This window comes from Labrus mixtus, chromosome 4 (genome assembly GCF_963584025.1).
Source record: "Labrus mixtus chromosome 4, fLabMix1.1, whole genome shotgun sequence".
Lineage (NCBI taxonomy): Eukaryota > Metazoa > Chordata > Actinopteri > Labriformes > Labridae > Labrus > Labrus mixtus.
Window position 1 is genome coordinate 4,739,002 of NC_083615.1, and position 17,501 is coordinate 4,756,502.

Consider the following 17,501-nt stretch of genomic DNA (forward strand, 5'->3'; position numbering starts at 1 on the left):
AAGTGTGTTACTCACACCAAAGAATTAAGAGCTGCCTGGCCCAGTTGATGCTGTTGCCATGCCGACATGGAGCCCAGCGAGAGCCCAGGAGAGCTGAAGCCCTGAAGGGAGGAGATCTCTGCACTGCTCAGGGAGAACTCTGTAAAAACAAAAGCAGCCACACACAGTGAGAACTCCTCTCACATTGCAGCTACAACACTGTATGCTGCTGAGAAGAGAGCAAGAACCAACAGCGTACAGTACAAAGAGTCACAGCTGAGGCTGTTGTGTTAGTCTGAGGGGGAAGCGAGGCCAGACTCACCAGCAGGGTTGTAGGAGGTGGGCATGCCCGAGTAGACAAGACCCTGAGGGGGTAAGCTGGGGGTGGTGACAGACACTACTGGAGTGGCCAGCTGCTGGGCGGCCTGGGAGCTGCTTATCCTCTGGGTGTTCTGCAGAAAAAATAAAATAAATACAAATAATAAAACATGGGAATTGCATTAATGGAGATTTTAAAACACAACACCCTCTTATAGTTTTTTAATACAAAGATTTAGAGTGTGCAATTGATGTACTGACATATTGGAAACACATGGTTGTCAGATGCTTGAGTGCTTTACTAAATGCTGCCACTAGGTGGTGGTGTAACTTCATGACAGTATTCTGGTCTCTCTGTGTTACACACTTTACTGTATGTGAATTTTTTTTACATATGAACAATATTTTCTGTGTTTAAGGGGAAGAGATTTAAGACATTTATTCAGACATGGCTCACTAAATGTTTGTGTATTTACTAATTTCAGGTAAACTTTTCCCATATTCAAAGTAGTAACCACATGCTTAATATATATATAGATGGATTTCAGTTTAAAAAACATTTTACATAATTTAATTAAAACATTAATGTAATCATTTGTTTCTTCTTCCATTTTTTTTTGTAGAGAACTCAGAGATGTAAACAGTGCAGTTTATTACTGACATGCATAAACAGGCGTTGTTAGATATGAAAAAGGACCCTGTTGGGGGAAAGTGCAGGTGAGGAACGCCGAGTGCAACAAACTGAGGTTTCACAATCAAATTAACAGCTTTTAACTGAGCGGGTGCAAAGAGCTAAATAAATGACTCATTTCAAATCCCACGGTGACGTACAGTGAGGCTCCAGTGGTTTTTTAGTGCAGTGACTATAGCATGCCGTCCTCACAATCACACCTACACAGCACAGTGTGGTCATGCAGCAGACTACGCCGTGAGAGCTACGAAAACGCACAACCTCCTACTACACTAATCCAAAGCAGACATAGTTTGAAACAATACGAAAACAAATCTTCCAAATATAATGTGACTAGCAGCTGCCAGCGGCTACGTTTGAAGCAGCATTGCATCATAATGTAGTTGATGGCTTCCTCGCATTGTTCCAACACTCTCCAGCCAGATGACTTCACCCAAACCAAGTATCGCACAGAATGATATCATTAAAGATGACGTAATCTTCTCTTCCTTAGCAAAAGTATTAATCATTTATATTTTCTACCCTTTTTCTGAAATGTTTCAGATAGTGACTTTATTGTTACGGTTTAAAAAAAACAATCTTAAAGAAACTTACACCTTTAGCTTTTTCTCTTTTTCCTCAAACTCTCTGTGGTATATGACTAACATTTAGCAATTTAAACAGGCTGAGGCAATTTTCACAGGCCAAACCCAAAACATGCAGTGACAAACATTGTTCTTATGTATTATTGCAGGCAGTTCTGAGAGCCAGTCTCCTGTTTAATCGCTCCCTTTTGTCTAGCACGTCTGGTTACCGGAAGCGTGTAACATTTTAGCCATTTGCTCAGGCATTTGTCAAAACTCACCAAATCCATTTCCTCCTCCTCCGACTGATCCCGACAGAAGAAAACAAGAGAGGCAGAGTTACCGAAAAAGTAGCAGAGCAACTGTAAATCGCTCTGGAATAAGAGCCAGCAGTCTGGATACTGGAGGTTATAAGTAATATGAGGTGTGGGTGACTTCTTATTCCTATAGTCTGGTGTTAACTTTTTCATTAAAAAAAAAAAAAACACCAAAGTTTTCATCTTCAGTTCAAGACTGTGGCCATTATCTATAAATGTTCAATGTGATTTTCTAATGTTTAAGCATGTTGGGCTATAAAGTTGTTATGTGGTCAATGATGAGGAATCAGCAGTCAGGTCCTGCAGGACAAAACTCACCGAGGGAAAGTACGTTTAGTACAGTAAGGCAGCAGAATAATTCTGAATTCAACAAAGAGATTATCATGTAAGCAACAGAAATCAAAGAGAAGGTTTCCTCTCAAAAAAAAATGACTGCATAGTACTACGCCTCTCAAATAGTATCTCAACTCCTCCCTGCGCTGTAAGAGAAACCTGAAGCCCGTCCTCCATCTTTTCTCTTGCTGCGGAACATACAGCGACCAGACCGGGTCCGTCTTAATACCCACACTCAATCAATAGCGGCAGGAAGACACGACAAGGGCGACAAGATATTATCTGGCTCACACCCTGGCCCCCTGATTAAGTCTTCATCTACACTCTGTCACACTGAGATGTGATTAATTTAATACCATTATGGCCTAATGACAGGCTGTCTGCAGACCTGCCACAGCCTGCGCCCTCACAGCCTTTTACCATTTGAAACTGCTCTATTCGCTCAGGCAGAACAGAACCGACCTCAAGCCAAAGCATAACCTCTTCCAGACCTCTCACAACACTACCTGCCATGTTCTACTGATTCCACATGCAGACATGGCAACGCGCAGACGTTAAAATAAAGCACGAGGGCCAGTTGAAGCTTGAGCACCCCCAGTAACCCGAGGTTTATTTACCAAACACAATCATTTTCCTGGAGTGGCTCCTGTTGCTGTCAGCAACAAGCACAGTTTTGAAATGGCATATCATCTGCACAGTGTCTGAGAATCCCCTGCCTGTAGCTTTTTTTTGTATGTTGATTTATGACCAGAGGTCTGTAGTTTGCCTTAAGGTGCTCACTGTGGTCAGAACGCCCTGTTCTTTCATTATTATTATCATTAGAGAAAGTCTTCCATTTAAATGTGAGCCATCGAGTGAGAGTTATGACACCTGGGCTGCAGATTCTTGGCTCCATTTACATTCAATGGAGGCGATCTGAGAAAAACAAGAGCACGAGAGCGATGCCGCTCAGCTCTGCACACTGTGCGTGATTCCCACTTGGCAGATACTCTTTGGTGAGGTGACAACCTCACTGGCACGGCACGATGCTACATTGATGTGATAATTTGTAGCAAAATACTGCAAGACATTCTGCGATTAATGTCTGGATTGAGACGTTGAACAAGGCACTTGTCTTCCCTACAGGAGAGATACTCGAAGGTCCTTTAGTTGGTGTGTTTTTTGTTTTTTTTTGTGCAGTGGTGTGCTTTGTACTCACCAGTGGGGGCATCATCCCTTTGCTAGACGGAGGGATAACAACCCTTAGGTCTGGCTTGCGGCTTCCCATTCCCATGTTCCCTCCAGGGGGCGGGGGAGACTTGGTGGGCATGACTTTACCCAGGCCATTGCCGCTGGATGAGCTGAGGACGCCTGGGGAGCCCCTGGGGTTAACAAAACCGTTCCCTGCAGAGGTACACAGCGATAGAAACACATCATCAAACCACGGACTGTGACTGACAACACTCTCAGTCATCAAGCAGCACTCTCACACAGTGTTGTTTTTCCTGCCGCAGCACGCAACGTTAAGTGTTTCCAACCCTCTGGGAACTTTTAATAGACTTGGATAATTATCCTGCACATTTACAAAAATAAAATGTCCATTTCAAAATTGATGAGCCTTTTATTTTTATCGTGAATGATTGGATCAAAGTCAAGTCTTCGTATCATGGGAGGAGGAGCAGTTCACTGGCAAATGTACTGTGACTGCTTAAAAGAAATAGCTGAAGCCATTACAGCTGAATAAAAAACAATAAAAGATGTCTACATGTTGTTTTAACATGGCGCACACAAACATTAGCAAAGTGTTAGACGATCCCTTAAACATTCACAACTTGATAAGGAGGGTTGTTAGTCATTTCCTTTTTTACAATAAGTCAGAATGAGTCCCCACCAACTTATTTCAGGAACTACCCACCCTCATCTCTCCCACTCCACTTCTGGACAGCTACTGCATGCAAAATGTAAGCTTCATCAGCAGATCATTACAGTCAATAAGAAGGTATGTGTTGTTTGAGATGACTGAGACTCACAAATAAGAATTCTAATGAAAACAGAATAATGCAGAGGAAAAACTGCAATAGCAAAATGACCTGTAAGAATTGTTAGAGCGGTGCAAGTGCTTCATTTCTAAAAGACAGATTTCACAAAAAATATGACTCCTTCAAGGTTTTATAACCTAGAGAGCTTTTTTTTTTTTCATTTGCAATATACTGTGTGACTCATCTGAACAAGGTCTGCAGTGAGGTTCTGCAGATTCCACAAAATCGACGCCAATAGAAATAAAGCAATGATTTGCTATGAAAAACAAATGATTGTAGTGCACTCAATTTCGAAAAGATGTGCAGTGGCATTATGTAAGGCAAAATAAATGTATCCTTTAGAAATACATACATGTGTAAATCCTGAAAAGAACGGAAAGAAAACTGAATGGTATCTAGCACTGCATCAACAGATCACTAACACTTCAACAAGTTGCTAACCTCTCCATTGTGTGTGGTGTATCCCACTGAAACACAAAGTGTGTGCACAATGAGTAGGCCCTTGCGTAGGAACATAATGGAACAATAGCCCCTCTAACTAAAGATAAGGACAGCAACAATTCACGGTCAAATAAACAGTTATGAAGCCAACAATAGTATCACACAGCTGAATCAACAGTATATACAAGCAGCTATCCCCATCAGCGCTTGGCTTTGATCACACCAGACTTGGCTGCCGCAAGAAAACAATGTTTACAGAATTAACAGAGTAAACGTCCAAGAGTCTAAAAATAGACAACCTGATTTAAAGCAGTGAAGATGTCATTGAGTGGGAATAAGATGTTAGTCCAAAATACAATTTCATGTAAGGGAATGTAATTATTCAGAATAGCATTATTGCATGTGAAGAGCTTTCTGAAGGCTGTTGATGAGAAAAACAAGACAAAGAAATCCCCCCCCCCCCCCCCCCCGCCCCCCGTCATAGCTGGGAAAGCACAGATGTACTTATAACATGTATGATGACTTCATTCTAATATGTAGCTCAACCTCATCACACAAGCTCCACCAGTTAGATAGCGTGCACAATGTCCTAAAACTGTTAAATCCAGTATACAAATATAACACAGCCGATTAATGATGCCAGTCCTTTAACTGTTTGGACTTATTGTGATTTTTATAGTGAAAATGCATAAACATATGCTTCTCCATACTTCTTTCCTACACAGCATGTGATGGCTATATTGTGTTCACGTACAAAGCATTTTTGCTGCAGCTCAATTATTTACACAAATACATCTGAAACTGATACAGGCTCTTTTGATTTGGAAAAATATATGTATATTTGTCCAAGTGTTCCGCAGATATAGACAATCAATCTGTAGAGAAAGGTGTAATGTTGCTCACACATATGATGGCTATATGAATACTACAAACATGGAGACAAAATAAAAGATAGAGGACATAAGAACCTGGCAAAAAAAACACCAAACATTCACAAAACTTGAAAAACTCAGATTCAGAAAAACGTTAATTGTAATTGAATACCTAAATAGCCCATTGTTGTTCATTGTTAATGATTGAAAATGACTAATTCTGAAATGTAGTTACTCTGTGTTTATCAACATTTCAGTTATTTAATTTTTTTATGTTTGAACCAACATAATGTGTTCTGATAACAGTGTGATACTGGACACATAACAAGTGCTACACACGGCAAAGACAGACAGACAGACAGACAGACAGACACTAAGTACTGACTTAACTGGCTAATTCAAAAAGGATTAACCCATATGACTTGCATATCTTTGGAAAGTGTCTCTGATTATAACTTCAGATGTCTGATGATGATAAAATCCCACACTGCTTTTCAAGTCATTGCCAAAGACTTTGACCACAAAGACGTATTCGAGCCAAGGTAACAGCCAAAAGTTAAGACCAAGCCTTTCAGCAGAGACATTTCAATAGGCTTTTTCTGATGCCTGACTTCTTTCCATATCCAGACTGAGACTCCTCTAACGGACTGGTAGTGCCAATAAATCCTCCCTGGCAGGAATCTGTGCATGCTGAAAGCTGTTTAGTTTCAGTTCATTGTCCTGAATTATTAACACGGTCTGGGACAGGGCCATTACATAAGGCCTTGTGTTCACAACTGAAACATTCAGTTTTCATTTGGAGTTCAGGGAAAGAAAACACAGTGACTTATTGTGCCCAGCATCCCACATGCGTCAGGTTCAGGTAAAAATGTCTTTGAGAAATGGTAGATGTTGAATCAAGCCCTCCAAAAACACATTTTCTAATAATAGACGCTACGCACAGTCCTATTGTTGTGTCTCAGAAAAACTAAGAACGGACAGGATGTGAAGAGGAGGTAAACGATTGTTCTTCCCCTCAACTCTTTTCCTGTAGAAAAGAAAAACACACACATAGGCTTTATATAAAAAGTGGACATGGACACCATGACATTACCTATTGATTTTTTGACTTCCGTTTCAAATGCTCAATTTTGGCCAACGCCATCTCAGAAGTGGCCATATTTTTTTTTTTTACAAAAGGCCAGAAGTTTAGGAACTTGAATATGCTGAGGTAACACCACAAACAGCTCGCGGCACCCATATGTCACCCACAGCAGCTCCTATCTTAAGGATGCACACTTTGAAGGCTTCATATAGTGTACATAGGTGAACTGAATCCAAAAAATGTTAATACACTAACATTCTTCTTCCTTTCTTGTGAAAGGGGAACCAAGCTGAGATCAAAAATGTACCAGGCTGTTGGCATGTAAGTGTCTGCTGTAAAGTTGGGCTTTTTTTAATAGGAAGTTCAATGGTGATCAAATAGTGTTCGGAACCAGCCTCAAGTGGCCATTCAAGAAACTGCAGACACATTTTGGCGCTTTTGCCTTGGCTTCGTTTTTCAGCCCATAAGGTTGCTGATTAAGAAAAAACTGACAAAACAGTTCACATTATTGTTTTGTTTTATCCAACATGAACAACATTTCAACTCTGAATACCTACAAACATGTTTTTCATTGAGTTTTAAGAGCTTGTAATGCTCAAATTGCATAAGAAAGATAGAGAGACACACACAGAGAGAGAGAGAAAGAGAGAGAGAGAGAGGCCTCTTAAGTCCTCTCCTGTTCACCACAACTTTGTTCTCAAAGCTCACAAGTCAAGGATCAGAGCTTTTAATTCGCTGTAATTGTATGAGTTGTTGGGGGGAAAAAATCGGTCATAAAACTATAAAATGAGACTTTAAGAGTGGGGTTTATGAGGGTGTAGTGGAGCTTTAAAGACATTATCTAAAACCAAAAGCTAGACAAAAACAACAGCAGATGGCTTATTTAAGAAAGAACAAGAGAAACACTTCTGCTGGAAAAATCTCACCAATAATGTTCACCGTGACATCAACATATGCCACTTCCAAGTCCGGCAATTTGAGCAATCTGCCAGAAGGTAAATAATAACTCCAACAGTGGTTTTTTGGGAAGTCATTTCTATTTTTGCCCTGAGTTAAAAAGAAATCTTCCTGTACATGTACATGTAAGTAATATCTTCTCTGTGTGGTGACACCAGTGAACAGGAGAGAAGATATCACACGGCGCATCTTCCATCTGGCCACTTTGAAAGGCTTCTGCTGTGGTCATAGCTGCTACTTGTGAAAAATCAGAGCTATGTCAGGAATGGTCATCTGACAGCAGGGCTGGAGAGGTTTCCCCTCCCTGTAGTCTCTTGCTGTTCTACACACTTGGTACAAACAACAGCTGCAGCATGCACACACTGTGCCAAACACTGACGCCCCCTGGCAGAAGATCTTATCTCTACCCAGAGCCGTTACCACACCCTGAACTTAAATCTTACCCGGCTCTTTGAAAACCGATCTGAGGTGGTCTCCATATGTTCTGATCAATATCTGACCAAAATATCCCATTGTAAGCCTATATTCTTATGGACTTCCAAAACATATAAGAACAAATATCTAACCATGTTGTAACTTCATGCAGCATTCAAGCACCAAGCTCATAGACAAGTGAAGAGTTAAACTCCACCTGCCTCAGTCTCTCACACAGCACATAGCAGCCATGACAGGCTGTTCGGTCATTGTGTACTGAGGACTTAGTGGGATGTCATGGCTCAAATACCTACAGGGTTATGCTGGTCTAGGCATCTTACAGACCCTCTCCAGCCATATAAGGGCTGCCAGAGCTGTGGGGGTAAACAGATGCACCTGTCAATAGAGGGAAAGGAATCAGGACGAGGAAAGGCTACATAGAGGTGACAAGTTTAAAGGAAAATGCTGCGTTTATTTACCCGCCAGAGTCGGTTGGATAGCTAATTGCCTCGCCTGGTAACAGGGGTTGGTTTCAAGCACAAAAAAAACCCGACTGTGTGAAGGCTGCTGATCCATTTCCCAACTCTCAAACGTGCATTTAACAAGCGTATCATACAATTCCTCCGCTGGGTGAAGCAACACATGTATTCCTTTTGCATACAGGGGGAATGAAGTCTGTAAAAGGCGCCATCAGTCAGAGATAATGGCGATGTCTTGAACCAATCGCAGATGGATACACAGCTATCCGGCTCGCGTGCTTAGCAGGAGGCCTATTGGGCAGAGCTACAGAGAGCTAATGAATCTCTCCGGGAGGACTTACCCGCTGGGCTGGAGCCCACAACACTTGGCACTGAAAGGTCTGTGGTATCCAGTATGCCACCTAATGAGACGCACAGAGTGATATGATTAACCATCTGCATCCTTCTGCAAGCTAGCAGAACATGTGACAGAGATGCCTGAGCAGACATGAAAATGTCACGGAGATCGATCTTCACAGCAAACGAAAGGGAGACATGTGCTCCTGCCAGTGTCCTCATGGTGAGGGGTTTTTCGATATATGATTAAAGAGGGGCGACACCATGCTGTGATCAGCAGGTTTGTTATGTTTGTAAAGTTGGATATGGGAAAAAGAACATTCCACTAAGGAGACTCAACTGAAGAAGTCATCATTCATCTCATAATGTATCTACAGTTTCTCACAGCACATATTAACCCTCAGAGATATTGAAATCAAACACACAGAAAATGTGTGCCCCGTTTGTTCAAAATAAAAACACAATCGTGACCATTTAGCAAATGATCAAATTGCAGTTGTTGGAAAAAAAAAAATGAAGTAAATCCCCTATAAATGAGAAGGTGTGAGCTAATTCCGATATGTGGTTAAAATTGAATGAGATATTTCACACCTTGATGCTTGTTCTTCCATCGTATGCAGTGAAGCCGACTCTTGCAAAAGCCATCTGGACTGACTGAGTCAGACCAGTAACACAAGCATGAGCATAGCCTGACATCATTTTTCCACCAATGCTGATACAGTCAATAGTGTGGTGATGATCATATCAGAGGGTGTGAAAACCATATCACACACAAAAAAACAGGGTGAGGGTGTTAGTATGATGTGACTTTCTGATCTTAGACCTAGAAAATATATATATATATGTATATATATATATATGTATTAGAGACAACAAAAGAAATTCAAAAGTTATCTGAAGAGAAAAGTTTGAACACTTCAAACAACAAGCCTACTCTTGTTCCCTCCCTTGTAGACGATTACATCAGAACCATTTCTTTCTACTGAGTATCCAGTAAATAAAAACAAAACAAAAACAAAAGACTGTTAGCCAAGGTAAGCATGAAGGGAGGGCAAATTCCTATCCTGGTGTACATCACTGGTGTGACAACAGTTTAAGGCGTTGTGTTTTTTCAGGGTTGTTATGTGTTGTTGCTAGCAGATAGTTTGGCAGTAAAGCCTGCAACTCTCTCAAATAACACTCATTACTTTTTTTTAAATTTCTGTTATCAAAAATAATCACAAAGTGAAATGAAAGAAATGTTAAAACATTTCTGATCGTAAGAAGTTGTTTCTTGTTAGTTAGTTGTTGTTTTTTTTCTTTACAAAAGCCAGGCTCTGATTCTAGTGGTTATGCTATGTTTTCTTTTCAACTATAACAAAGTTTTCAGTTTCAAGTGACGAGTCTGGCTCCACCCTGAGTGAAAAAAATCTGCCCAAAACTCCTCTATGGTGTTTAGTTTTTTGTGTGGTTGTTATGTATGGTGGCTAGCTAATAGCATGTTACACTCATGTTTTTTTTTTATCTCACACTCTCTTTAAATTTTACATTTATCTTACTATAAATACACCAAACATGAATGCTTTCTGGTGAATGAGGAACTAGTTATTTAGTTGTTTTTGTTGTTCGTTTTTTTTTTGTTTTTTTACGAGCTAGGCTAATGACCACCACGTTCATTTTACTACTACTATCAAATTCTTCAACATAGAAAACATCAGATTAAAAGATGATGTAATCACATACACATACACACAAAGGGGCTTTTAATGCACCAGATAAAATAACCTTTGAGTTGTCTGGATCTTCCGAGACTAAATAACAATTGTTGCCTACTAACCTGCGCTGCCTGCACTGGTGGGCCTCTGGGGGCCTCCACTCGAGCCCACATTCCTGTGCAGAGAGGCCTGGGGAGGGGACAGCATCCCACTGTCACTCAGGGAGACTGTGGCTGAAGCCAGGGCCTGACTGCCCAGAGGCCCTCCTTGCTGGTACATGGCATTAGGGTTGGAAACGGGCACCGCCACATGCATTGAGAAGTTCTGCTGAGGCAACGCTGAGGGCTAAAACAGAAGGACAAACACAGATGATTACATACACACTCAAAAACATGACGTCTGGTGGTTGGTCAGTGACTGGCAATGCATTATTAATCCAATATCATTAATAAATCAATTGCAGTGCAAACACTAGGAAACTCCATGAAGGATACACTACACCTTTTAAACCAGACAGTTGCTGTATCACAAAATAAGATAATCATTTCTGCCTAACATTTGAGGGCTTTTGAGTGACATTTGATAACCATCAAAAAAAAGTTTATTGTCATTATCATCATACATAGAATACACACATCTTCAGTGCTACTGTAACACAGAGAAAACAGGAAACACAAATCCAAAAAAACATGCATTCAGGTGATCACTTTGGCATTGCAGCAGTCAGCACTGGACAGTCTTTTGTCTTGTGCATAAGCACTGTGTCGTTGTGTTTCTCACCACAGCAGAGAGGGGAAACAGGGACTCACAACTTACGAGAGTCGTGACTCACCTGCATTTACCTTCAAAGTGCTGACTGTGCAAAGCGTAAGTGAGAATGACAGGTGGCAGTGAGAACGTTTCATCATAGCATTATCCAGTGAGCCAGTCGGGTGTTATCATTAGTTTGTTAATGGCAAAGTGATGCTCTTCATGTAAGGAACATAGAGAAAATGACTGCTTAGTAAGCACTATGTTCTTGCACAATTCTAATATTGTCACGCATGATAAGATCACAAAAGATTTGTAGGGACTTTAAAGGGTGAGCCAGTGTGGTATTTGATGAGGGAGAGGGAAGATGCTAAATGATAGTGTGGTGTTAGCGTGCTGGAACTGTTCAGGGGAATGACTTGTTTGTACTAGAATGTTTTGAAAGAGAAGATGTTAAAGGAGAAATTGTTAAAGTTACATCATCAAGAAAACTGGAAATGTAAATGTAACGTAATGTATGTTTTTGAATAAGGGTATTTAAATCACAGAACATGGTTATCTGAATGACGAGCATTCACATTACTGTACATGACTGATGTGTTTGAGAAACGACTCCTGTTTGAGTTTTGATAACATGATACTGTGGTGTAATCTTTCCAGCAAGATGCATGCAACGATTCACCTGTTCTTATGAAATGTGATCTTATCAGGGTGTGCCAAAGTATCAGTTGCTGAACAAATCAACGTATAAACAAACGCACACCCAGTGAAGGGGGGTATTAATCGTAAGCCAGAGTAGTTCTGAAAGAGGTTGACAGAAGTTCTGGGTGGGGGTAACAAAAAGAGGAAAAGTTAAATGAAAATAAGAGTGAAAATCCTTGTGTGCCACAAAGCCAAGCAAAGATGTTGCATTTACAGTACTTACGATTTTATGATTTCTCATCATATTATCAAACTCCTCATTAATTTTTTTATACTTTTCTTCAGTGTGAGGAGTGAGGACATATGAGGCATCGGGGTCCGGGCTATCACAACCTCTGTGTTCTTTCTTGTTTAGCGCCTGTAGTGAACATCAACATAAAGACAGGAATCAACACAAAACAGCAGGGGACAAAGGAAGTACTTACACCACAGCGCTTGTACATTAAATCACTCTCTTCGCTTAGTTTGCCGAAATGGTCGTCCATGAGGGGGCTGTGCCCAAAACAGTCCTCTGGATCGGGACTAGCACAGTCATTATGGCCTTTGTTTCTCAATTTCTGAAATGAAATTACACAGTTGAAAAGAAACAGAATACAAGATGTGGCTCTGTGTTTGTGCTGCTTATCAGCTAATAAATAAATTCTTACCAAAATAATATCTATAAAAGCATGAAGTGTAATCTGTCCTTCAGTTGTTTTGTTGCATCACAAAAGCTGCTACACCAATGCTCCGTCTAAACTGTAGTTCAACTCAAGAGTATTAGGAAATGGGAAACTGACGTGTCACTCTATATCCTTCCAATCTTTAAAAGTGTCCAGACAAAAAAAAAATGTATCCTCCTCTTTTTTCATCCCGCTTCTCTCTCCTTCTCGACCCCCCTCCTTCCTTTCCTGTTCTTCCCTCTCTTGCTGCAAGTGTGTTTTTTCTTTTTTCTTTTTTGCATTTTTCATCACATTTCAGCCATCATGAGCCACCCAGCTGGAAGAAACCTCTGCATAAGGAGATCCTACAGCAGAGCACTTTAAGACTGTCCCGATTTGGTATGGTTGTCACTCGCGGGATCTTATCACAATGAATGCATGTGAAGAATAAAGCGGATAATCAAATGTGGTCAAAGATGCTTATTTGAGCATGAAATTAAGCAATTATTGTATAAGCAAAGAGCTCATAAGTACTGCATAGGTTGGGGAGTTGTGGTGCAATAAAAAGCCGATTCCAATTTCAGAGGGGGAAAAAAATGCTGTACAACTGAAGATATAAAAGCTACACTGCTCTTTTGCTCAGTTTCATACGGGCTGTTCTCTGCTCCTCATTACAGCTCTGAATAGCGGCGTTAACAAGACGTGCTGACAGCATGTGACAGCTTGAGATATCAAGGCAGTGTACATCAAAACATGATTTATGTGTGGCTCTCGAGGTTCCTCTATCAGGCTACTGCAGGTCCACAGCAGCGCCCTGCCCTGTCTGCTAAGCTGCCTCGGAGGTCTCGTGTCTACAGGAAGGTCACTGACTCTTGTGGATGCAAGGGGTCACAGTGTGAGCCAGAGGAGAGGAACCTACAACTAATGAGACGCTCGCTCTCTTGTGTCTGTTCTTTATCGCCTAACAGAGTGGAAAATGGTGTGTGCAAGCGAAGCGAAGGGAAACTCTGTGAGAAGCAGTGTGTGGTGCGTATGTGCAATGTCTGTGAGTTCTGGTGGTGGTGGTGGTGGTGGGTGGGTGGGGGGTGTTTCTACAGCTGCTACATCCTCTAACAGAGATGTGACATTACATTAAGGTCTGTGCAGACAATGCGGCTAACCCAGGGCTGCTCACCACAACCTCAGTTCAAGTTACATTTCCTAAGACACGGCCCATAACCTTTAAATGCCTCTTATAATATAAACAAATTAAAATTTAAACACCTCGGTCCCCATGCATGCATTTTCTGAGCAATGTTTACTTTTTGCACAAGAATAATGTCAACATGCATTGCACAGACACAGACAGAAATGTGTCGCTTTTTGCACATTTGACGGAAATAAGGAAGTTCAGAAGAGCACCCGCAAAGTCTTCAGACTTCAGTGTCTGCAATGCCAAGAAGAGAAAAGAGCTCCTCTGGATAATGAATGGCCAGCACTGTACCAAAGATGGATTACTGTTTGGTGTGGTACAGAGCAGTGGCATTCTTCTCATTCTAAGAAAACGCCTTGCTGGTTCATTTCCTGTTTACTGAACAAACCCTCTTTAGTTAGGGTCCTGAAAGGCCTGTGTTTACTGGGGTTAGACTGTGCACTTTCTCCACCAGAGAGCCAAAGATCTGATCTCAACCTGCAAATTTAAATCTCAAACCTGCTCATTATGGGAATATCTTGGTCAGACTGGTCGGGCACGGCTGTGTGCGAGCTGGGCAGGGCTGCTCTAGTTTCACAACGAGCCTGGCCAGTCTTCAGCACACCGCACCCACTGGCCCAAGACATGTAGGGAGGGGTGAGGCTGCACAGTGGGTGAGAGGGGAACCAGATAGCAGCGGACAAGGGCAGGCAGATCTTAGATCTCCTCTGTGATACATGAAACTAAGCACTACAATGCATATTATCTTTTGAAAAATTGTGCAATAGAGATTGAAGTGTGAAGAGTTAATTCATCAATGTGGTGTTTTTAATGCTACAACATTGAAGGCCTGTGAAAGCATGGCTGAAATTCTTTGTTAAATGACTTGGCATGTCATGAGCGTCCCGCAGAAGCTTCCTACAGCTCCCAGTAAATGGATCACTAAATCAGCACATGGCCAAACAGGTGTCCCTCTTCCAAACACCTGTCAAGACCTGGCTCACCGTACTGGCCAATCAGAGGCAGCCGCGCACAGGCATGGCCGTAGAAGGGACCACATGGAGCCCTGAAGGCCACCCGACCCCAGATCAGCTTTGCTCTGACATGTCAATGCTGATCTGGGGCTCTTCACTTTTCAGCGCTCTGACCTAGAAAAGGGCAAACTAACAAGATGCAAAAAAAGAAAGTAATTATTGAAAGGAAAACTTCTTTTTGTATACTACTAATAGTTGAACGGAACCAAATGCCTCTCAAATGTTGAGTCAAGTTGTGGGGGTTTTACTTTGGAGAGTTCATTTGGCTAAGCCTGAATAGCTGAGGTTTGGGTTTTCAGTAGCATTTCTAATGGCAGATATGGGTTGTTTGTTACCAAAGGCAGGCTGTGTAGAGAGCATAGACAAGGGAACTTGTGTAATCTATTTACAAGGCCCTCAGAGGCTCACAAAGATGAGTGGGAACAAGGCCAGGGGCTATTTTCTCACAGCAGTCCAAACCTGTATTGATAGATATTTGGCTCTTCAAATAAAAATGAGACTCTGAGTGGCTGACGTCAAACCAACCGGGCACTATTGTCAGTGTGTGCATGTGTGTGTGTGTGTGTGTGCGTCTGTCTGTCTTTTGGCTTGTGTGATACTTCAACTTCTTTCTCCAACGTTTTCCATTGCAGGAGGCCTTGAGGCTTCCTTACCCTGAAGAAAAATAATGTCATCTCCACCTGAGTCCTGACTACAAACCCAGCTGTAACCAAGGAGGAGACATCAGCATAGTAACCAATCCATCTCTAGATTTGAAGTATGGACAAAAAGGCCACATCATTGAAATCTTACAAACCATTTTATTCAAATTCAGACAAACAGAACCTGCATAACAATCTGTTCCCAAACCTCAGATTCATTCTCAAGCATAATATTCACCTTTTTTTTATTTCAAAATTGAAGCAAACACTCTCTTCCATGGATTAAAAATAAAACTCAACCCTTGCGTAAGCCACCTACATCACCTGTTTCTTAAGAAGTACTTCCAGTGGAATGGGCCCAAGCAATTTACTCGGCTGCTGTGAGTCTTGAAAAAACAATTTTACTGTGATGTTCTCCCTCTCCTGTGTCAAGAGAGCTTTCTGCATTTGACTTATTCATGTACTGCACAGTACTGTACCTGAATAGAAGGCAGGGTGAAATAAATAGTGGCTCGGTATAAAAGCTGAACTACAAAATCTGTGGGGGAGATGGCTGAAAGGAAGGCATGAAGAGGCTGTTTTTTTTCTATAGTCTCTTCCATTGTGCCTGAATCACAGTAACGTTCACTTACAGCAGCGTTCACTATTGGCAGAGCACCACCTGACCTCTGACTGCTCCACCACAGCTCTGATTACAGGCCCCTCGAACAGCAAGACAGTTTGTAGAGTAATGGCAACGGAGCAGGAAATTTCACAAAATGTTCCTAAAGTGGAGTGCAACATGAATGTTTAATGTATGTTGTGTTTATTCCTGCCTTCCTACACAGAAGCTATATTTTAACCGGTTGCTCTGCAGCCGCCCCGCTCTCATTTCCCACAATTTAGCCAGGTCTCGCAGCTTTTCACCCTGCAGTGCTGTGAATTAGCCCTTGTGCCCGCCGCTACACTAAGCAAGGTAGCGTGCTAATCCTCATGACATCACCATTGTGTCCAGGCCGTTCCATCTAATGTGCTTATCAAAGGGCTTCTTTGAGTGTAAACGCACTAGGAAATCAGCATGGGGAGGCGGCTGATAGGAAGGCTTTTATCTGGTAAGGAATATTTCTGCTCTTATATAACATCTTAAGAGACTTTCACTACCAGCATGTTCCCCCTGTGGTGATGTAGTCTTCACTTGAGGTGAATAAAAGCCTTTTTTGGCTGTTCTTTAAGCACTGTATGCCATAGTCAAGCACAAGGTTACTGTAATGTTGAGAGCTTCCTCTCTTTCTCTGTGTCCTACCACATATTGTGAGTTGGGAGTGGTGGGCTGTTAGATAGGGAAACTTCTGTAATTCCCAGACATATCTTGTTTAATCTCATAACCATTGCACATTACTGAGTGGACTGATATCAGGATATGAAGCTGGATTCATGTCCTTCCTTCAGCTGTCTCTATTGTCTACTTACTCAGTGGACAGGAAGAGCAGCGGGAGGGGGAAAGTGCTCAACATGACTGTCTGCGTTTTATTTGGAATTTGTTGTATTGGGAGTTATTATAAAAGCAAAGTACAGAGTGACATTCAATTCCACCTGACACAGAAATGACAATTCCCTATGCTCAAATGGTGGCCTTTTTTTTTTTTTTTACGTCAGGCTCATGATGGGAAGCTAAAAAGATGTAATAATGTCGTATATTACAAGTCATATAAATGAGGATCTGACAATCTTTTTCCATCACACCACTTCTCCCTAAACTGAAAAAAAAAGATCTTAATTATCCAGAGGGACATTTGTTAAAGTAAAACCCACCAGTTACCATAAACATCAACTACGCCTATAGCTCACATTATGTCGTCCTACACTTATTCAATGAACAGTATATTAGCCTACATTAGATAGGGAATTTATTACATCCCTATTGTATCACTATAATTACTGTATTGTTCTTGTTTGATACTTCTTAGTTAAAGTCTTTATATTTGATTTTTCACACTTAAATATAATAGAAATCAAGTATATCCTCTGAAAATAACTCTGTGAGTCATGACTGTCTACAATGGGTGTAATACCCGAGTCCCACCGTC

The 17,501-nt window shown here is 41.4% G+C and overlaps 1 protein-coding gene across 9 annotated transcripts in view; it reads right to left on the minus strand.

Moving 5' to 3' along the window:
* mef2aa (myocyte enhancer factor 2aa) overlaps window positions 1–17,501 on the minus strand; it is a 62,540-nt gene that overhangs the window by 3,860 nt on the left and 41,179 nt on the right. For 2 of the 9 annotated variants that reach the window (XM_061035240.1, XM_061035239.1), the window contains exons 4-10: window positions 12,172–12,306; window positions 10,619–10,841; window positions 8,808–8,867; window positions 3,400–3,584; window positions 1,833–1,856; window positions 302–431; window positions 16–139 (exon numbers count right to left, since the gene is read on the minus strand). In XM_061035240.1, coding sequence (XP_060891223.1) covers window positions 16–139; window positions 302–431; window positions 1,833–1,856; window positions 3,400–3,584; window positions 8,808–8,867; window positions 10,619–10,841; window positions 12,172–12,306 — 881 coding nt within the window. Of the gene's footprint in view, window positions 1–15; window positions 140–301; window positions 432–1,832; window positions 1,857–3,399; window positions 3,585–8,807; window positions 8,868–10,618; window positions 10,842–12,171; window positions 12,307–12,373; window positions 12,506–17,501 lie in introns of all 9 variants that reach the window. The other 7 variants (XM_061035241.1, XM_061035245.1, XM_061035242.1 and 4 more) reach the window with 7 other exon arrangements.